General features: G+C 41.6%; 1 protein-coding gene across 3 annotated transcripts in view; it reads right to left on the reverse strand.

Annotated features, from left to right (window-relative positions):
* IDE (insulin degrading enzyme) overlaps positions 1–19,378 on the reverse strand; it is a 114,147-nt gene extending 94,769 nt beyond the window's left edge. For 2 of the 3 annotated variants that reach the window (XM_019445090.2, XM_019445089.2), the window contains exon 1: positions 19,207–19,378. In XM_019445090.2, coding sequence (XP_019300635.2) covers positions 19,207–19,304 — 98 coding nt within the window. In that variant the 5' untranslated portion in view covers positions 19,305–19,378. Of the gene's footprint in view, positions 1–18,657; positions 18,678–19,206 lie in introns of those variants that run through there. The other variant, XM_053909730.1, reaches the window with a different exon arrangement.
* Between the last annotated feature and the right edge of the window lie 4,284 nt (positions 19,379–23,662).

Raw genomic sequence — 23,662 nt, forward strand, 5'->3', positions numbered from 1 at the left:
AACCATGTACAGTTGCTGTAAGAATCAAATAAAATGATGTGATAATTCTTTAAAAACCATAAACAAGGCAGGGGGTAGTCCTGATCACACAATCATTTCTGTATCTTCACAGCAATTTATATACATACACACACACACACACACACACACATATATATATACATATATGTGTATATGTATATATATATGTGTGTGTGTGTGTGTGTGTGTGTGTGTGTGTATATATATATTTTTCCCCCTCCTCATTTCCACTACAACCAAAAACCTCCAGTATGACTAAAAACTAATAAGACTGATTTCCTCCAGTCACTTTATAGCAAGAGTCACAAATTTAAATGCTTACAAGGCCAAAAAGGTAACATAAGTGAGCAAAGCAAGAGAAGTGGAATTGTGATGAGAAGGAATACTAGCCCCATCAGAAAGGACGCAAATCTCAGCTCAGGCCAAGTGCTGCCAGGCAGCAATGTGGGCCCAAGTGTCACGAGGTCTCCTCATTTTCCCTAAAGGAACTGAACTCTCGGGATTTTTAAGTGTTGATACACATTTAAAAGACAACTGCAAAAATATGTGCATGCCACATCTCAGCCTACTGATCCAAAGACACCTGCTTTGCAGGTGAGGTGACCAGACTCTACAATAAAAACAACACAAAGTGAGAAGGTATTGACATTTTAGCACAAGGTAAGAAAAGGAACTGTACACTAGTAGAAGCCAATGTTGCTCAGAAATCAAAACTTACTAGAACAGGGATTTTGAAGCTACTTAATTTGATGTCTAGTAAAAAGAAGCCCATGCAAAGTAACCCATTCAAGATAACAAAGCCAGTCCGTGCCAAAGAGGGCTTGAACTCAAATCTTTTGACCACTAGACAGAGTGACTTTTCCACTACATCACGCTAGCTCCCAAGAGAACAGAATTATAGAGCAAATAAAACATTCTGTCACCGGATGGCAGGATGGAATACAAACTCCGAACCAGGAGTCAAGCTCACTGATCCTGACTGTCCTTCCCAGGACAGATTCTGAGCTTGCGAATGTCACCCTGGGACTCCATGATGCATGATATTCCCAACCTCTTCAGATGGTGGCTAATGATTTATACATGGCGATTTGTATTAGGCATCAGCAGAGCACACAAAAACAGAGTAGCCTAAGGGAAAAAGGGAAGATAGGAATTTTCACCAACTGAAGAAAGAAGGAAAAAAACAGCTAATGTTTCTCTTCATTTTCAAATAGACTTCTTCCATAAAAGCAAATCTTTAGACACAATTAAGAACAAAGGAAAGAAAGAAAAGAGAGGCCATAGGTCTTGTGTTTTTTTGTTTGTTTTGTCAAAGTCCTACAAAGAGTCCCTTTGAAAGTCTGTGGCTTTAACCATTTGCGGGATTATCTGTAAAATCATTTAATTCTCAAGCATTCAGAACCCTAGAATTCTAAAGCTGGATGGAAGATTGGAAGCCATGTAGGTCATCTCTCTCAATTCTGTAGACTTATTCTACAAATGTGTAGATTCACACTAAAACTCAGATCTATACTTTTCTGTTTAGGAAATCATTATAAGGTCTTTTAAAAAGTTTAAAAAGCTATCTCCTGGGGCGCCTGGGTGGCTCAGTTGGTTAAGTGTCCAACTCTTGACTTCGGCTCAGGTTATGATCTCCTGATTGATGAGTTCCAGCCCAGCACTGGGCTCTGTGCTGACAGTGCAGAGCCTGCCTGCAATGCTCTCTTTCTCAAAAATATATAAAATAAACTTAAAAAGAAAAAGTTATTTCTCATGTGTTCTTTCTCAAGAAGCTACTGGAGGACATGTATCTCTTGAATGAAGGGACAAACCCAGACAGAACAAAATATGAGATCCAGGATATAGATCCAATAGAGAAGTAAAGAGAAATTCCAGGCAACCACTTTGCAGCAGACCTGGAGCAAAACAAGTCCAGACTACAGCTGGGGTGGGGAGGGCAAGTGTCCAGAAAAAATGTCTCTAAGAAAAAAATATGACACAACTATTTCGGTAAGATGGGGGAAGAAGGAAGGATAAGGAAAGAGTTACATCTTTACCTACTATAAAAGCAAGTCAACATGACAACTCCAAAAATTAAGAAATCAGGGAATAGCAGTATATTACTTGGAAATATTAAAATAAATTTCAAAATAAATAGCTTAAAGACTCAAATGTGCTTGCCTCTATGGAGCAGGAAGTAAGGATGGAGTAAGGGTAGGGAACTATTTTTTTTGCTATAAACCTTTTAGTACTATTTGACTCTTAAAACCCTCCCTGTATTACTTTGATATTAAAAATTAATTTTAGGGGCGCCTGGGTGGCTCAGTCAGTTAAGCGGCCGACTTCAGCTCAGGTCATGAGCTCGCGGTCCGTGAGCTCGAGCCCCGCGTCGGGCTCTGTGCTGACAGCTCAGAGCCTGGAGCCTGTTTCAGATTCTGTGTCTCCCTCTCTCTGACCCTCCCCCGTTCATGCTCTGTCTCTCTCTGTCTCAAAAATGAATAAATGTTAAAAAAAATAATAATAATAAATAAATAAATAAAATAATTAATTTTAAAAATCAAGCATATATTAAATAAATTCATTTCAGTTTCCTTAAGGGGCAGCATGTTTGATTTCTAGTGAATATGTGATACGTTATTTTTTCTTCCAAAAAAAAATTAAAGAGCACAAGTACTGAATTCAGAATCTCATTCCTTAAGAAAGTCAATTATGACTTAAGTTTGCCCCACAGCCATTTTCTTTTGCAGATAGAAGGGAAAAAAAATGATGAGTTGCAAGGTTCATTCTGTTAGTCACTGAATCGTTAGGTATTTTTTAACCAGTTATTATTGCAAGAATTTGGATCCTTGGGGCGCCTGGGTGGCTCGGTCGGTTAAGCGTCCGACTTCGGCTCAGGTCATGATCTCACGGTTCGTGAGTTCGAGCCCCGCGTCTGGCTCTGTGCTGACAGCTCAGAGCCTGGAGCCTGTTTCAGATTCTGTATCTCCCTCTCTCTCTGCCCCTCCCCTGTTCATGCTCTGTCTCTCTCTCTGTCTCAAAAATAAATAAACGTTAAAAAAAAATTTTTTTTTAAATAAATAAATAAAAATAAAAAAGAATTTGGATCCTTTATGACAAAAAGCTCCACAATAAGCAGTATTATCATCTTCATAAACTTATCTTGACTGAGACTGTTGTTACACTACAAAAGAAACTACACTATTTAAAAAATTAAAACTGTTAAGAGCACCAACTGACTTATAAACACTGACATGTATTAGATGAGCAATCAAAAGAATATTCTTTATTATACATCATTTCACAAAACAATTAAATGATCTCTACTGTCAGAAACTCAATTATACTAGTATCATGACCTTAACTGATTACAAGAAACTGCCTATTTTCGAAGCCACGACACAACTAAGAACAAGGTGAAATTCCTTTTGTGGTTCCAAAAGAAATTAGAGTTTTTAAAAACAAAGTCTCAGATTCATGGAGGTAGTAGAAAATTTAAAGATGATCAGGCCCAGCACCCACAACTAACAGCAAAACCAAGACTAGAATCCAAAAACAAAGGGAAGAAATAACAACCAACACCACAGAAATATAAAGGATTTAGAAAGAATTCCATGAAAAATTACATGCCAACAAATCTGACAACCTGGAAGAAACAGACAGATTCCTAAAAACATACAACCTTCCAAAACTGAATCAGAAAGAAATAGAAAATCTGAACAGACCAGTTACTAGTGATCAATCTGAACCAGTAATCAAAAGACTCCCAGCAAACAAAAGTCCAGGACCAGATGGATTCACAGGTGAATTCTACCAAACATTTAAAGAAGGGGCACCTGGGTGGCTCAGTTGGTTGAGTGACTCTTGATTTTGGCTCAGGTCATGATATCACAGTTTGTGAGATCAAGCCCTACATTGGGCTCTGCTCTGACAGCAGGGAGCCTCCTTGAGGTTCTCCCTCCGTCTCGGTCCTTCCCCCAGTCGTATATGTGCACTAAATAAACTTAAAAATAAAATAAAAAGGTTAGTACCTATTCTCCTCAAACTATTCCAAAGAATAGAAGAGAAAGAAAAGCCTCAAAATACATTCTATGAAGCCAGAGGTTACCCTGATACCAAACCCAAAGACACTACAAAAAAAAAAAAAAAAAAAAAAGCAACTTACAGGCCAATATCCCTGATGTATACAGATGAAAAATCTTCAACAAAATTTTAGCAAATTGCTTTCAACAATATATTAAAAGGATCATTCACCATGATCAAGTGGGATTTATTCCAGGAATGCAAGGATGGTTTGATATTTGCAAATCAATCACCATGATACACATCAACAAAGCAAAGAATAAAAACCATACAATCACCGCAATCAACAGATGCAGAAAAAGCATTTGACAAAGATCCAACACCTGTTTATGATAAAAACTCTCAACAAAGTGGGTTTAGCAGGAATATACATCAACATAATAAAGGTCATATATGAAAAACCCACAGTTAACATCATACACAATGGTGAAAAACTGAAAGCGTTTCTTCTAAGGGCAGGAACAAGACTAAGGTGTCCACTCTTGCCTCTTTTATCCAACATAGTACTGGAAGACCTAGCCACAGCAACATTAATAATGAAATAACAAAGAGAAACAATCCATAAATTCAATGATGCAGTCCCCATGAAAATATCAATGGTATTTTTCACAGAATCAGAACAAATAATATTAAAATTTGTATGGAAGCACAAAAGACCCCAAACAGCCAAAGCAATCTTGAGAAAGAAGAACAAAGCTGGGGTTATCACAATTCTGGATTTTAAGATATACTACAAAGCTACTGTAATCCAAACAGCATGGTACCAGCACAAAACAGACACACAGATCAATGGAACAGAATAGAGAGCCCAGAAATAAACCCATGCTTATATGGTCAAGTAATCTATAACAAAGGAAGCAAGAATATACAGTGGGGAAAAGACAGCCTCTACAACAAATAGTGTTCAGAAAACCGGACAGCTACATGCAAAAGAATGAAAGTGGGCTACATTCTTACACCATACACAAAAATAAACTCGAAATAGGTTAAGAACCTAAATGTGAGACCTGAAACCATAAAACTCCTACAAGAAAACGTAGGCAGTAATCTCTTGAACATCAGCCTCAGCAATATTTTTCTAGATATGTCTCCTCAAGCAAGGGACATAAAAGCAAAAATAAACTATTGGGATTATGCCAAAATAAAAAGCTTTTGCACAGCAAAGGAAACCATCAACAAAATGAAAAGGTAACCTACTGAAACTTACATTTGTAAGTGATATGTCCAATAAAGAGTTATTATCCAAAATGTATAAAGAACTTAAACAACTCAACACCCCAAAAATAATCAATTTAAAAATGGGCAGAGACCTAAACAGACATTTTTCCAAAGGAGACGTATAGATGAAAAGATACTCAACATTATTAACCATGAGGGAAATGCAAATCCAAACTACACTGAGATAGGACCTCACACCTGTCAGAATGGCTAGAATCAAACAGAAATAAGTGTTGGCAAAGATGTGGAGAAAAAGGAACCCTCATGCACTGTTGGTGGGAATGTAAACTGGTGCAGCCACTGTGGAAAACAATATGGAAGTTCCTCAAAAAATTAAAAATAGAGGGGCGCCTGGTTGGCTCAGTCAGTTAAGTGTCCAACTTCAACTCAGGTCATGATCTCATGGTACATGAGTTCCAGCCAGCATCAGGCTCTCTGCTGTCAGCACTGAGTCCACTTCAGATCCTCTACCCCCACCCTCTGTCCTTCCCCCATTCATGCGTGTGATCTCTCTCAAAAATAAATAAACATTAAAAAAAAAATAAAAATAGAAATACTATATGATCCAGTAATTCCACTACTGGGTAGTTACCCAAAGAAAATGGTAAGTACCCCCCCCCAAAAAAAAAAGATATACACACCCGATGCTCATTGCAGCATTATTTATAATATCCAAGATACAGAAATGACCAAAATATCCACTGATAGATGAATGGATAAAGAAGACGTGGTGTGTATATACACGTGGAATATAACAGAATATTACTTGGCCATAGAAAAGAATGAGATCTTGCCATATACAACAACATGGATTGACCTAGAGGATATTATGCTAAGTGAAATAAGTAGAGAAAGACAAATACCACATGATTTCATTTATATGTGGAATCCAAAAAAAAAAAAAAAACCCACAAAGAAACGAACAGCAGAATCAGACCCATAAATACACAGAACTGATGCATGCCAGAAGAGAAGCATGCTGGGGGATGGGCAAAATGGGTGAAGGAGAGCAGGGAATACAGACTTCGAGCTGTGGAATGATTCTTTTGATTCAAGGGAATGAAAGGTACAGCATAGGGAGTATACTCAATGGTATAGCGTTGCATGGTGACAGATGGTAGCTACACTTGTGGTCAGCACAACATAAAGTATAGATCTGTCCAATCACTATGTTGCACAACTGAAACTAATGTAACATTGTATGTCAACTATACCTAAAAAAACAGATGTGAATAATCAAATGTTAAATTATGCTTATTATACTCTGTAAAAACATCGATAACAAATTTCAAAAGTTTACCTCAAACATTTAAAAAATGTAGAACATACAACGAATAACTTTTACAGGACAAGGTCTCACTTATGTGAAATGCTTTATTTCTTTATAATGGCAGGCATAAGCTTCTGTTTTACTCTAGAGCTGACTAGATTCTTCAATTCTATAAAATTAACCATCAGGATTTTATTTATTTTTTTTTTTTTTAATTTTTTTTTTCAACGTTTTTTATTTATTTTTGGGACAGAGAGAGACAGAGCATGAACGGGGGAGGGGCAGAGAGAGAGGGAGACACAGAATCGGAAACAGGCTCCAGGCTCCGAGCCATCAGCCCAGAGCCTGACGCGGGGCTCGAACTCACGGACCGCGAGATCGTGACCTGGCTGAAGTCGGACGCTTAACCGACTGCGCCACCCAGGCGCCCCAACCATCAGGATTTTAAATGCACTCAATTCCAAGTGGCTTTAAGACAAATAAACATTTGCTTTACTTATCTGATCATCTGTCTTCCCCACTAGAAGGATGGGTATTTTTGTCTCTATTGCTTATTGTTATATCCACAACACCTAAAATAATTCTGGCACATACTGGTTATACTAATTTTTACTTTTGATTTATAATTCATGAAAAATAAAGGAGGATTAAAAGCAGATCTTGTGGGGCGCCTGGGTGGCTCGGTGGGTTAAGCGTCCGACTTCAGCTCAGGTCACGATCTCGCAGTCCGTGGGTTCGTGCCCCACGTCGGGCTCTGGGCTGATGGCTCAGAGCCTGGAGCCTGCTTCCGATTCTGTGTCTCCCTCTCTCTCTGCCCCTCCCCCGTTCATGCTCTGTCTCTCTCTGTCTCAAAAATAAATAAACGTAAAAAAAAAAAAAAAAATTAAAAGCAGATCTTGTAACACCAACCTGCAAAACTGGTATTAACCCCACAACACCTTTACTATTTAAGCCTCTTTCCTCTAGCCTTTCACTGGGACCAAACTTCCTCAATTAAAAATCTATTCCTGGGGCGCCTGGGTGGCGCAGTCGGTTAAGCATCCGACTTCAGCCAGGTCACGATCTCGCGGTCCGTGAGTTCGAGCCCCGCGTCAGGCTCTGGGCTGATGGCTCGGAGCCTGGAGCCTGTTTCCGATTCTGTGTCTCCCTCTCTCTCTGCTCCTCCCCCGTTCATGCTCTGTCTCTCTCTGTCCCAAAAATAAAAAAAAACCGTTGAAAAAAAAAATTAAAAAAAAAAAAATCTATTCCTAATAAAACACAAATAAAATGATAACTAATGCTAATAGAACAGTAATAGAACTAACCATGGTGGAATTTCTAAAACATTAAATAAAAACGATTCATCTCTGCGAAAACAAAAACAAGTCTAGAATCCAGTGGACTTCAGCCTTTGTGTGTAGAGTTATTTTCCACAGCACTGTCCTGTCCCTTACGTCCTATGCCTTTTCAAACCACCTTAGTTCCTATGAATAACTCAGAAACACAAGAAATCTTGGAAATACACTCCAACCTCTAATTTCTTTATAATAAGAAAACACACAAATACTATTTACTGGCTACACTGACATTTAGAACAAGGAAACGGCAAACTAAGCAAAAACTAAATCGAGTTTATGATTAGGGATCCCCACTTCCAGGAGCCCATGTCCCTGGACAAATTCATCCAACAAACACTAAACTCGTACTATATGCCAGACACTGTCCCAAGTGCCAGGGATACCATTATAGGGAATCTTTGCTTCTTCAGAGCTCCTGGCTCCAAATATAACTCTACATATCCTAAAATAGCCTGTAAAGTTGGGCAAAGGATCACCATGTTAACTGAACTGGAACCCATTCTCCCTACTAGACCCTGGGAGCATTCCTAAAAATCCAGACATTTTTTTAGCTGCTGGTGTTAACAGCATAGAGAAAAATGGCAACGGTTAGAAATAGAAGGATTCTTTCTTCAAATAAGGAAACTGAGGCCCAGAAGTGTAAAGATCACCTACCTTTTAAAATTCTTTATAAGCAACTACCCTTTTATATCAAGACCTCCTTGAACAAATCTTTATTTTTCCAATGTTACCCTCTTCACCTGTATCTGCACTTTTTCCACCCCTCCCTTAGGCATTATTCTCCTACACAAGCTTCTTCTCTCAGCCACCAATACCAATTCCCTATTTCTGCTACCACACTTGTTCAAGTCTGCTCTTCCCAACTACTATCTAAATTCTCCAAATTCAATATGTTTTTTCCAAAGTCACCCTGTAGGGTCCCATGAAACTTGGCTTCTAGTCCCTCCCCTTTATTTGCAGGTTACCAGTGAAATGGTCTGGTCTTTTCCCAAGGCCCTAGTCTGCTTAAAACCTCTTTGGCTGGACACTTCTAACCATTCTGCTTGTGGTATCTTCTGCCTCTGTAACCTCCAGCCTCTCCAACTGTTTCCTCATCCCTAAACGTCAGCATTCCTTAGGATGTAGCTTGGGCCCTCTGTATCTCTACACAGATCTTTCCTATATACCCATCTGTGTCAGTGTCTTCAACCATCATCTCTACAAAGAACTATCAGATGTAGGAAATCAGCTCAGACCTTCTTAGGAAGATCAGCTCAGACCTTCTTAGGAAGGTCCAATCATATTTCAAATATTTCAAACCTCTCCTTCACTATTCAGCAATAGCTCCGGACTCAATATCTGCCAACTCACCATATACCATGTTTATCCCTTCCAAAACCATCTCCTTGTCCTGACTCCCCCATCTCTACTACAGATACCAAGCTACCTCTAGGGAGGGAGATAATATAATGGCCAACCCTGTGATTCTTGACTGAGCCCATCTGGCTTCTGGCTAGGCCACTTATTAGCAGTGTATCCTTGAACAAGTTAACCTCTTTGAGCCTCAATATCCGTATTTGAAAAAAAGAAAAGAACCACAATACCTCTCTCACAGAACTACTGTGGTCATTAAACATATGGGAAGCTCCAAATAGAAGGCGAAACACATAAGAGGCACTCAATAAATATTAGCTACTAAATCTTCCATGGTTCACATTAACAGCAGCACTGAGAGCTTCACAACTAAGCCTATTTAGCTTCCACCGCAGCTTAGTCTTGTTCTAGGCTCTGGACCTATTTCTTATCCTTAAACAGGAAATTTAAGCCACTCCAGTTCAGGACTTATCAACCTGGTTCTGATCTTCAAACTGAACTCTTTCCTTAACTACCAATCTACAACCTAGATCACCATTTTGGTCCTGGGTATTTAAGGACTACTCAGTCTTGTCCACTGCCCTGAGGGGCTCTGAGTCACCTAACTCCCTGATGATTAACAGCTAGCTCTGAAATGCTAGCCCCACCACTGCAGCTGAACAACCTGTCCTCTTGGCATGCCTTTAGAACACCAGCCACCCACCATGCAGTATCAACATTTCACCTAACTGGACTTCTTCCCACTGCCTGGAGGTGAATGTCTCCCGCAAGAGCTTCCCTCCCCTGGTGGCCCCTCCTACTCAAGCCTCATCTCAGCACTAATCTCAAAGTCATTCAGGCCCAACACCTTAGGCCTCTTGGGTTCCTCCGTTTCCCCCATACCCAATCAAAGCTGCTAAAATCTTTCACACAATCCTCTGCACTCTCCTTTCCTTGTTTGGACATCTTTATCCTTTATCAGTCTCTGACTGCATTTCAACTGTGCTTCCAAAAAACAGCCAGATTAATCATCAGAAAAACATAGCTTTCATATGTGACTGCACTTCTTAAAAGCATTTGAGACTCTCCACTTCCTATAGGATAAAATCTACTGTCCTTTGATTATATTGTGAATTTTCCTACTTCTAAGCTTTTACTAACACTATTCCTTCTAAAATATCCTCTCTTCCCCTTCTCTGTTCACCCAAATTTTATTATTTCCTTCAAAGACATTTACCCAAACCCTATGTTCTCTGTGAAACCCTTTGTGATATCCCTTTGTGAGCAGAGGGGAAGCAGTGCAAATAATCTAAGACCAAGTCAAGTAAACAGACCAGTGTGACTTGGAATGGGGCGAGAGTGATTATTTTGGAAACAAGATCAGAGAAGTGATGGGAGGCCAGGTCCCATGGGGCCTTCTTGGCTATTATAAGGATGTTTTCTTTAAATATGAGCAAAATTGGGGTGCCTGGGCAGCTCAGTCGGTTAAGTATTTGTCTTTGGCTCAGGTCATGAACTTGTGGTTCATGAGTTCGAGCCCTGCATCAGGCTCTGTGATGACAGCTCAGAGCCTGGAACCTGCATCAGATTCTGTGTCTTCCTCTCTCTCTCTCTGCCCCTCTCCCCCTCATGCTCTTTCCCTCAAAAATAAATTTAATTTTTTTTTAATTAAAAAAAAATATATAAGCAAAATGGAGATCAACTGCAAGGTTTTAAGCATTTACTAGCAAAGATATAGAACTTGGATTTCAAAAAGATCATGCTACCTGTGGCGAAAAGAACAAGCCATACATAGACAGGAAAGTGAAGAAGCAAGGAAACTGATTAAGAGGCTATTATAGTGTCTGGGTAAAAGAGTGTGATTAGAACCAGGGTGGTGGCAATCAGAAGTGGTCTGAATCCAGATGTATATGCTGACTGATGAGGGATATGAAAACAAGAAAGGAGTTAAAGATGACTCCAAGTTGTTAGCCTAAACAAGTGGAAGAACAGAGGTGTTACTGATATGAGGGAGAAGATGGTGGGAGGAGCAGGTTTTGAACGTGGTAAGTTTAAGACATATATTGGCCATTGAACGGAAATGTTGAATTGGAAGATTATTACCTAAATCTGAAATTCAGGGGAAAGAGATACATTTGGGAACTCTCAGAATACAGATCAGGCGGGTTTCACAAAGTATCTGTGATGTTAATCGTTCTGTAACTGCTCTGCCCCATACAGTAGCCAAGAGCCACATACGATTTGAAATGCAGCTAGGATGACTGAAAAACTGAATTGTTAATTTTCATTGATTTGCATTTAAAAGCACATGTGGCTCATGGCTGCACAGTGAACAAAGCATATATAAATAATATTTAAAACAAAGTGACTGAATGAGAACCCTAATTGAGTAGGTAGAGATGTCCAAAGATTGGGTACTGGGCACACCAACGACACGGATTATTTGTGATAGAAAAAAATAAATAGATCAAAACAACCCAAATCTCCATAAACAACAGAACAGAAAAATAATTAGTGGCATAGTCACATAAGACTGCCATTCAGCAGTGAATGTATACATCTACATGGATCTCGAAACAATGTTAAATGAAAAAAAAAACTCAGAGAAGAAAATTTTCTATTAAGGTCAAATGCAGAAAAAACTAAAAAGTATACTGTTTAAGACTATATTCAGATTAATAAAGTATAAAGAAAATCAAGGGTATTATTATCTAAATACAGGATAACATCACCTCTCCAAGGGAGGGAAAAGGTTGCAACCAGGGAGGTGAGCACAGAGAACTTCAAAGTTACTGGAAATGTTCTATTTCCTAAACTAGATGGTAGGTACACAGATGTTTATTTTGTTATTCTTCTTTATCCTATGTGGGGAATAAGCTTACCAATTCCCTGAGCCTGCACTGATGGATTAACAAGACACAAAGAATTAGAAAGCCATAGGATGTTCACACCCAAGTTTGGGTAAACAAGATCACGTAAATAGGTATAGGTAAGGCGAGGCAAAGGCCCCAATATAGAACAAAGGCCCCAGTATAGAACAAAGGAGATAAACAAGATTACGTATTCAAGGCAGAAATGCCCCCCAACTTAGTACTATAGCAGAAAGCTTTCACAGGAAGGAAGGACCAAATTAGGTAAACAGGTAAACAGGGCTATAGACCACTGCGGAGAAGTTGCCCAGAGTGGAGCTAATTAGCAAAAGAAAAGTGCCTTGTTTACCCTGAGGGAGCATGCTCTTTCTTGTCCCCTAGACCAGTTCAGGTAAACAGAGGTGGTGCCTCACATCTACTGTAAACAACCTTCCCCCTGGCTGCCCGCTACCCAGCGCCAAGATTTTGTTTTGTATTAACCCAAACCCCTAACACCACATATCTTCAAAACCTCCTTTCCCTCACGCCCATGAATTAATGTTCACAGTTTCATTGTCTCTTTGTGCACATTCATCACCGTGTTTGTAAGCCTTCTGATCCTAATAAAAACGGAGCAAGGACCCTTAATCGGGTTGTCTTCCCCCCAACATTGGCCATCTCTCGCATTTTTAATCCTGTGTACTGCTTTCCTGCGGGACAAAAAAGAATTCCAGACCCAGAGTCTACAACAATCCTATATACTCTTCCATGTATGATATTAATTAAAAGTAAAAAAATATATATAAGGTAGTATATGGTTAAGTGTCAAATAAATGTTTCAAAATCTTGAATAAATCATTAAGTTTAGAAAAAGGAAAGACAATGGTGTGACCTTAATAAGGTCTAAAAAAGAATGACGGAAAAGAAAGAAAAGAGAGGGGCGCGTGGGTGGCTCAGTTGGTTAAGTGTCCAGCTCTTGGACAGTGCTCTTGACAGTTGCAAAGCCTATTTGGAATATTCTCTCTCTCTCTCTCTTTCTCTCTCTCTCCACCCCCCCCCCCAGTCTACCCCTCCCCCATGCACTGTCTCTCTCAAAATATATTAAAAAAAGAGAGAGAAAGAGAGAGAGAAGGCCATTCTAGAATTGAGAATGAACACCTCATGTACAAGACACAGTAAATTGGTGGGTCTGACTAGAGAAGAGGAAATTTAGGTTGAAAAGTTAGGCTAGGGCCTGCCTATGAGATGCTTAAATGCTGGGTCAAGAAGTTTGGACTTGATCTTGAAATAGCGCAGAACGACTGGTGGTGTCCAAGCAAGACAATGGCATGGGGAAAGTGGTAGGTTAGAATGAATCAGATAAGGATCAACTGGTAGGGAGACAGGAGCCTGGAAAAAATCAGTTATAGAGCTATATGCACCCCTATGTTTATTTATTGCAGCAGTGATTACAACAGTCAAGATATGGAAGCAACCCAAGTATCCATCCACAGATGAAAGGATTAAGAAGACACACACACACACACACACACACACACACACACACATATGTACATACAATGGAATATTACTCAGCCATAAAAAAAAAGAATGAAATCCTGCCATATGCAAAAACAGATGGATCTAGAGGGTATAACGCTAAATGAAATAAGAGAAAGACAAATACCATATGATTTCACTCATATGTGGAATTTAAGAAAACAAAGGAAAAAAAGGACCAAAAACCCGACTCTTAAATATAGAGAACTGGTGGTTGCCAGAGGGGAGGTAGAAGAGGTGAAATAGGTGAAGGGGATTAAGAGTACATTTATCATGATGAGCTCTGACTAATGTATAGAATTGTTGAATCACTATACTGTACAACTGAAATATAACCCTGTATGTTAACTATACTGGAATTAAAAAAATATGTATCTAGAATTTGTAGATGTGAGATGTCAGGGAAGATAGTCATGGCCTTAACTAGCATGGTGGTTGGAAGATTAAGTGTACTCCAAGAAACTTGAGGATGAAAGACTCAAAAGAGTTTGGTCTTCAGAACAGACAGTGAGAGAAAAATAGATGCAAAGACTACTCCAATTTTCAAGCTAAACTAAGAAAATGATTAACATCAGGGTGCCTGGGTGACTCAGTAAGTTGAGCAGTCAACTCTCAATTTTGGCTCGGGTCACAATCCCAGGGTCCTGAGATCCAGCCCCAAGTCAGGCTCCACGCTGAGTGTGAGACTGCTTAGGATTCTCATTCATTCTCTCTCTCTCTCTCTCCCCCCCCACCCCCCCCCCCCCGCCCCGACTCATGCTCTCTCTCTAAAAAGAAATTAAAAAAAAAAGTTTTTAAATGATTAACCTCAATATTTGCAAAACTAGGGAAATCAACAGAGAAAACTGGTTTTCAAAAAAGACCATTCATTCATTCATATAATAAATATGTCAAGCAAAGTATGATACCTTCCCCTCAGGGAGCAGCTTGTGAGTGCCATTTTTTTTTTTTTTTTTTTTTTAACAGTTACACACTTTTTAATGGGCAAAGAGAAACTATACAGTTCTTTGGGAGTCATAAAAGCTTTTATAGCTTTTAATGGTACAAGAGTTTCTTAAGTCCCACTTTTATTTATTTATTTTTTTTAAGAGAGAAAGAGAGAGTGCACACAGGAGAGAGGAAGAGGAGGAGGGGAAGGGGAAAGGGGGAGAGGGGGAGAGGGGGAGAGGGGGACAGGGGGAGAGGGAGGGGGAGGGGGAGAGGGAGAGAGGGAGGGGGAGAGAGAGAGAATATCTTAAGCAGGCTCCACACTCCGCACAGAGTCCAACTCGGGGCTCGATTCCACAACGCTGGGATCATGACCCCAACAGAAATCAAGAGACAGAGGCCCAACTGACTAAGCCACCCAGATGCCTCTCTAAGTCCCACTTTTAAAAGAAAGAGTACTGTAATAAAAATATTGAGCTGCTTTTCAAAATGAATTGAAAGAGGCAATAGAAAACAAGAGTGGACATGTATAGTAAAAGGTCATAAGAAGTGGAATTATTTGACTGAAAGTTTCTTGAGGACAGAATTTATCACTGACTTGCTTTGCAAACCACCACCACCCCACCCCCCCACCCAGTGCTGAGCACACTGTAGTGAATGATCACTACAAAATAGATACTCAAATAATGCTAAAGGAAAAGAGAAGAGTGAGGGCTGACTCAAGAAAAACTTAGTAATGCCTACCAAGCCTCCAGAACCCAGCATACCTGAAGGATCTACCCCTTAAGGTATCTACCCCTGTAAAAGGAAAATGCTTTAGCCTTGTCACCCTGATTGAAAGGTAGGTTGATTATCTAGGGACCTCTTTAGGAGATCTAAAATACCAATATAAAAGTAGAAAGGAGAGGGCGCCCAGGTGGCTCAGTCAAGCATCCGACTTTGGCTCCGGTCATGATCTCACTGCTCATGATCCTGCGGTTCGTGAGTTCGAGCCCCGCATCGGGGCTCTGTGCTGACAGCTCAAAGCCTGGAGCTTGCTTCAGATTGTCTCCATCTCTCTGCCCCTCCCCTGTTCGCACTCTGTCTCTCTCTCAAATATTAAAATAAAACGTTAAAAAAAATTTTAAAGAAAAATAGAAAGGAAATCAATTGTTTTAAAAAACATATGTTGAATTTCTGCTCCCCACACTACTTACTCCCTGGTAAGATTATCCCTAACCTTAAAGGCAGATAGACAGAATGTAACATTTTACTGTCTACGGTTTGGGCTAATGCTAATTAAAGATACTCAAAGGCATTTTTTCCTTTTAGACCATTAAAAAACATTTTTTCTGGTTAAAAGTAAAATAAAAGCCTGGGGGCACTTGGCTGGCTCAGACAGAAGAGCCTTCAACTCTTGATCTCAGAGTTCTGAATTCAAGCCTCATGGTGGGTGGAGAGCTAGTTTGCTTGCTTACATACATACACACACACACACACACAGTGGTTGTACCACTTAAAAAAAAAAAAAAAAGTAAAAGCCAGGATCTTAATAGCTAGTCCCATATGGCACACTGTTACCTATGCCCACAGAACAGAGAAATGCAAAGTAGAGCAGCCTGCAAAGTGAGATGACCAATGTACAGGTGTTTCAAGTAGCTGCCAGGCACTGGCCTATTACCTCCAGGTTCCCCGAGATAATCACAACTCCAAGTTATCCAATATGGCTAAACAGGGGACAATGAGACTGCTTTTTAAATGAATTGATCTTATACAAATGCTTTCAGACCATCTCTTTCTCAATAGGTTAGAACAGGGAATGAATGCCTCAACACTGGCAAAGGCAGTATAACATAACAGTTAAGAACTCAGGCTCTGGCACCAGACAGACATGGGTTAAATCCCATGTCTCTTGCAATAAACAGCCCTGTAAACATCTCTGTTAATACATCTCCCTCCTATGTACAGAATCGATTACCTTAAGATTTTGAATATGTGGCAGCTTCAGATGTTAGTACTTTCCTTCTTATAACTACACCCCAGTCCCTTTGATTTTCCTGTATTTTCCTTACTAGTCTCAACTGCTAATTTTTACTGTAGAGCTGTCTAGATGTTGATCTCATTCATTATCTTTGAATCTCCTGAATTTCCTTCTCTGAGAACAACCTTATCTTGAAGCTCTGGCAATTCAACCCATGCCCTGAATTTCATCAATGAAACTGACGAGCAGTCGGAGAAAACCACAAAGAAAACTGGATTGTAAATAGAACATACAAACCTCTTTGTTGTATAAAACTTCAAATTGATGATTTCTTTAAAATCCCAAATTCTGGGTGCCTGGCTGGCTCAGTCGGTAGAGCATGTGACCCCTGACTCAGGTTTGTGAGTTCAAGACCCACTGCTGGGTGTACAGATTAGTTTAAAATAAATCTTTAAGGGGCACTTGGGTGGCTCAGTCGGTTGAACATCTGACTCTTGATTTCTGCTCAGGTCATGATCCCAAGGTTGTGGGATTGAGCTCCACGTCGGGCTCTGTGTGCTGAGCATGGAGCTTGCTTAAGATTCTCTCTCTCCTCCCCGCCCCCCCTCCCCAGCTTACTCTCTAAAAAACAAAATACTTGGGGTACCTGGGTGGCTCAGTTGGTTGGGCAGCCAACTTCGGCTCAGGTCATGATCTTGCGGTCCATGAGTTCGAGCCCCGCATCAGGCTCTGTGCTGACAGCTCAGAGCCTGGAGTCTGCTTCAAATTCTCTGCCCCCCACTCTCTCTCTGCCCCTCCCCCACTTGTGCTCTGTCTCACTCTCTCAAAAATAAATATTAAAAAAAAATTAAAAATAAAAATAAAGACAGGAACACATCAAAAATGAATTCATTAAAAAATAATAATAAATAATAACATACTTAAAAAAAAATTTTTTTAATCCCAAATTCTGTACACTGGAGAATATGGAGCTAAACATAGCCTATTAGCAACAAATTAGATACCGAAAAAAATCCTGACCTGAAGAAAGCCTGTGGAAGTACTCTGCCTCTGCTCACCACTCCCACTTCTTTCTCTAAACTCAGGGATCTAATTTATGCTTGTTGTAGTGGATTTTGCAAATAGTGGGGGAAAAGAGGAGGGAAAACAGGTTTCACAGATTTTTCATTTGCATCAGGCACCATTACTACCATCCTACTTCAGTAGGGAAAGACTAAGTCCCAACCAGTTTCTCTGCTTCAGGTCTCTCCACTCACTTACAGCCTGCACACAGCCACCAAACTAATTTCCTAAATTAGCAGTTTCATTAGATCACTCCCCACCTCAAAAACTCTTAGCGGCTCCCTAAACTATGCACTGAAAAAGCCCAACTAAAATTCAAAGCCCAGGCTAGCATTATCCCACTTTTATAATACAAGACTTGTCTCCTAATTGCCCCCCAGAAATTCTCTAAGGCTCCAACTAGCCTAATCTGCTCACTGTCCACCCCCCACCCCCAACCCCTGCACGCCTAGGCTGATTACACCCACCACCGTCCACCCTCCACACTTTCTGCTTTTCCTTCAAAGGCCAGACCCCCTCCTCTATCTCTGCCCTGCACTATGCTCCCAAAGCACGCACTGTCGTACTGCCCATCTTCTGACCCTAGCCAAACACATGCTTTTTAGCTGGCTATATATTCTCTTGGCATCTCAATCTGCTCAAACGAAGTCAAAGTTCCTTGGAAAGCAGACTACATACTTACACAGGTCTATCACAGTGCCTCGCACTTAGTAGGTCCTAGATATTTAAAAAAAAACAGAGGAGCTCAAATGATACATCTAAGTAGGGCAAGACAATACTGCCCATCTTTGCCGATTCCCCTCTGTTCACAGTAAAAGGGATTCAGCGTTCGCGACAGGGCAATCAATGTATTTCTAGTATACACGGAGCAGCGAAGTGGAGAGAGCACGCCACCGGATGGCAAAAAAACACCCGCGTCCCCATCCTGGTTTTTGCCACAAGCCCTGCAATTGGGAAATCACACAATCTCTCTGGGCCTCGGTTGTCTCAGGTGTAAAACAATGGAGCTGTTTTGATGGATCCCTAGGTATCCTTCGGCTCCCGAATTCCCCGGGACTGGAAATCCAACACCCATCTACTCACTAAGGCGCAGGCAGGCAAACTTTTACGGTGCCCGACGCAGGCATTTCCATATAGTAGTGGAAACTCCGTTCTCATGGAAAAAAAGCAGGGCTGAGAGGAGGGTAAGAAGCGGTCTCCCTGGACTGGGATTCCTTTACCCCATAGCCAGGGGCAGTTGGACTCGGCTTCCTGCCTCTCACAGGCAGACTCCCCGGAGAGTGGCGCGGCACCGCACGGCTCCGGGAGCGGGCCGGGGTGACTCCGTCCGCGCCCCGCGCCCCCAGCACTTGTGACACACGCCCCGTGACCCCGGGTCACAGCCCCCGTCCGCCCTCACCCGCCCCAGTGGCGCCCTCCTCTCCCGGCAAGGCCCCTCGCTCCCGCCCGGCCGGCCGCCCTTCCGGGCCCCGGAGCGGCCTCTGCGCGGGCGTCCGGGCCCCAGGCCGGCGGGACTGGCGGCGTGAGGGGCGGCGGCGGCGGCTTTAAGTGCTGAATCACCACTTTGCAACCCGAGCTCCAAACCACCGTGACCCGCGGGCCCCGGGGGCCCGGTCGCTCCGCTCCGCTTACCCACAGAGGCGCTCCGGGGGCGGCAGGCGGGCGCCGACGACGGAGCGGAAGGTGCTGGGCCGCGCGGAGTGCAGCAGCCACGCTAACCGGTACCGCATACCCCAGCGCAGCCGCCGGGAGCACCGCGGACGCTTCCTTCTGGCGCCGGGAGCCGGCCCTGCCCACTGCGCATGCTCAGTCCGCCGCGCCGCGCCGCGCCGCTTCCCGGGAGCAGCCGAGCGGCCGGCGCTCCGGGTTTTGCCTGGAACCCGGCAGGGCGGGGGCGGCGGCGGGGACGGCAGGCGTCCCCGGCCCGAGCCAGCGGGCGGGACGGAGTCTGGGCGGGGAGCTGCGGGAGCCCGGCAACCAGGCTTTCCCAGGCCGGGGCTGTCCCGGCTGGGTCACACAGGGACGAGATGGGAGGGCGGCGAGGTGTATCTGGCTTAAGTGTTTGTAAGGGGCAGGGTCTCACGAATACCGTAGGAGCACAACGAGCCATGTTTGCGGAGTCGCCCCCATTGGCTTTCGCCCTGGGCAGTGCGGGTGTTAGAAAGAAGCCCTAGGACCAGGCGGCGCGCGGCCCGCGGGCTCCCTCTAGAGCGCGATGCGGACCCTGAGGGGGAGTTAGCAGCTCCTCCAAGAGCCAGGGGGAGATGGGACCCGCAACAGCGAAAAAAAGGTTTCCGTGGCCTTTCAAATCCGGAGTAGAAACTCCTACTCTGCATTACTGCTGTATTAACACAACACTACACGTACGTATAGTAGTACTACCATTGCCAGTGTACTTTAGTCATTATTTATAACACAAGACTTTTTTCCCTGATGGCTTTACGGAGCTGTGCGTCCAAGAACAATCTAATAGTTGTTATGGATCTGACTTTCCATTACATTTCCATTTTACAAGGGTCTTTAAGGCAGAGTGCAGTTAGGGATAGTGACTCCCAAGCTTAAGTACCTTTAGGTCTCTGATGTGGCAGATGGAAGTCTGCTGCCAAAAACAGTGCTTTCAATCCTATTATTGTTTCAAATGGGAATTCGGGAGGAGGTTCCCTTAATTAAGCGGATGCTTCGTTAAGGAGGTACAGGGATCTTTTTTAATCGTTTCAGCTAAAGGCAAACGTTGGATGGATACAAACTGAGGTATCAGAGATGAGGAAGTGCAAAATAGGGTAAAATTCCACAATACTACATTCTAGCCTCACCCTACCTGTATTAGTGTCCTGTGGCTGCGATAACAAATTATCACAAAGTTAGTGGCTTAAAACAACAGAAATGTATTCTCTCACAGTCTGCAGGCCAGAAGTCCAAAATCAAGATATTGTCAGGACTGCACTCCCTACAAAGGATATTAGGGGAGAATCCATTCTTTGGCTCTTCCAGTTTCTTGTGGATGCCAGTTTCCTTGACTTATGGCCACATCACTTTAATCTCTGCCTCCATCTTCACATTGCTTTCTCCTCTGTGTGTCTTTTCTTCTGTCTTTTATAAGGACACTTGTCTTTGGATTTAGGGCACAATCACGTAATCCAGGATTATCTCATTTCATCCCTAACTTGATTACATCTGCAAAGATACTTTTTTTCCATGTAATGTAACACAGGTTCCTGGGATGAGGACATGGACACATATTTTGGGGGCCACCACTCAACTGAGTACCCCACCTTTCCAGCTTCTACCCCCGCCCTCTACTAACTGCAATTCACACAGCTATCACAGCTAATTAATGCTTACAACAATACTAACTTGTCAGTTGTCTAGCAGCTTCCAAGCCCAGTTGAAATAGTGTTGCCTTTACAAAACTTTCCCTCATTTCCATTCCTCACATACCCTAATTGAAAGTAATCACTCTGATCTGAGCTGCCACAGTAGATCACCTTTCTCTAAAGGCACTTATTTGAATTTTAACTTTCCACGCTTGTAAGTAGACTTGGAATGATGTCTTAGACATTTTTGTATCTCACCTGGCAGCCAGCATAGTGCTTAGTTAACACTCGTCAATTGCGTGTTTCCTGAATCTGATTAAGCCTCTAGATATAACTACCTTTCATAGGAAATACAGGGAATAGACATGTTAAATCACACCATAAGGATACTATCAGCAAAATTTAGAATGTTTGGAACACTACAGGAAAAATGACCTGAATTGCAAAATAAGAGAGAAAGGAGAAACCTATGAATTAAAGGGGACTTAGAATTGACAAGTTATGATAAGCTGTTTATTAACTTTTATATGAAAATGAAAAGGGTCGGGAAGACCCAATGGAAGAAGAATCTGGAACACTTACAGTAGCAAGTATTAAGAGTTATTATTAAGCTATAGTAATTGACATGACAATGGCATGAGGGCAAATAGGCCATGGAAAACTATTTGGTAGTATCTATTAAAGCTGCATATATGCATATGCTATGATCTAGCAATTCAACTTCTAGCTATATAGGCAACAGAAATGTGAACATGCATCCATAAAAATACATGTTCTAGAATGTTCACAGTAGCACAATCAATAATAGTCCCAAACTGGAAACAGTCCAAATGCCCATCAACAGTAAAATGCACAGGAAAAATAAATTGGGGAATAATCACACAACGGAATACTATACAGCAATGAAAGTGAACAAACAAAAACTAAAAATATGGCTGAATCTCACAAACATGGTGAAAGAAGACAGATCCAAAAGAGTATTTACTATATAAGTCCATTTATATAAATTTGAAAATCAGGCAAAACTAATCCACAGTATAGTACTAGAAGTCAGGCTAGTGGTTAGGGAGAATAAAGGGGGCTTCTCAAGTATGTTTCTAAGTGGGTGTATTCAGTTTTTGAAAATAAATTGAGCTGTATACTTACGATTTATTCACTTTTCTGTTTGTAGCACTTCAAAAAAACCTTCAAAAGATAATACTTAAATGTTTTTATTTTTATGTTTTTTATTGTTTGAATTTTTAAAATATAATTTATTGTCAAATTGGCTAACATGCAGTGTGTACAGTGTGCTCTTGGTTTTGGGGTAGATTCCCATGGTTCATCACTTACATACAACACCCAGTGCTCATCCCAACAAGTGCCCTCCTCAATGCCCATCATATTTAAATGTTTTTAATGTTCATTTTTGAGAGAGAGAAAGCACAAGTGGGGGAGGGGCAGAGAGAGAGACACACACACAGAATCCAAAGCAGGCTCCAGGCTCTGAGCTGTCAGTACAGAGCCTGACATAGGGCTCGAACCCACGAACTGTGAGATCATGACCTGAGCCAAAGTCAGACACGTAACTGACTGAGCCACCCAGATGTCCCTCAAAAGATAATATTTAGAGGCACCTGAATGGCTCAGTCGGTTAAGCCTCCAGCTCTTGGTTTCAGCTTGGGCCCTGATCTCACAGTTTGTGAGATCGAGCCCTAAGTCAGGCTCTGGGCTGACAGTGTGAAGCCTTCTTGGAATACTCTCTCTCTCTCTCTTTGCCTCCTCCCCACTCGGCTCCCTCTGTCTTTCTCTCTCAAACAAATAAATAAACATTTCTAAAATGGGCTAACATAGGGGGGCCTGGGTGCCTCAGTCGGTTAAGCGTCCTACTTCAGCTCAGGTCATGATCTCGCCGTCCGTGAGTTCAAGCCCCGCATCGGGCTCGGTGCTGACAGCTCAGAGCCTGGAGCCTGTTTCGGATTCTGTGTCTCCCTCTCTCTCTGACCCTGCCCCGTTCATGCTCTGTCTCTCTCTGTCTCAAAAATAAATAAATGTTAAAAACAATTTTTTTAAATAAATAAAATGGACTAACATAATTAAAAAATGTTTATTTGTGTTTGAGAGAGAGAGAAAGTACAAGTAGGGGAGGGACAGAGAGAGAGAGGGACACACAGAATCAAAGCAGGCTCCAGGCTCTGAGCTGTCAGCACAGAGCCCAAATCCAGGCTCGAACTCCTGAACCACAAGATCGTGACCTGTGCTGAAGTTGGATGCTTAACCAGGTACCCAGGTACTCCAACAAATATTTTAAAATATATACATAATATTTAAAAATGCAAAACAAAACAAAAAAAAGACATATTAACCAAATGATATATGTGGTTTTTATTTGACTCCTGAACAAACCTATTATGAAAAAGAAACATTTATGAGACAATCAGTAAAAGTAAGAATAGTGTGTAGATATTTGATATTAAATGATTATGTTACTTCTGGTGGTATGTTAATGGCTGTGGGGTTTTGTTTTGTTTTTTTTTTTTTTTTTGGTTTGTTTGTTTGTTTTTAGAGTTGAGATATATACTGAAATAATACAATGCCTGGGAGTCAGTTCAGATAATTCAGTAGACAATGAGGGAGAGAGGAAACAATAGATTCAACAATATTATTGGCCATGAACTGATGATTATTGAAGTTGGATAATGAAAGCTGGGTTGGGAAGGTTATTATGCTATTCTATTTGCTTTTGTGTATGTTTGAAGTTTTCTATGATAAAAAGTTTTAGGGGCTCCTGCCTG

The sequence above is a fragment of the Panthera pardus genome, unplaced genomic scaffold, assembly GCF_024362965.1.
Source record: "Panthera pardus isolate Hobbes unplaced genomic scaffold, ASM2436296v1 HiC_scaffold_22, whole genome shotgun sequence".
NCBI classification, from domain to species: domain Eukaryota; kingdom Metazoa; phylum Chordata; class Mammalia; order Carnivora; family Felidae; genus Panthera; species Panthera pardus.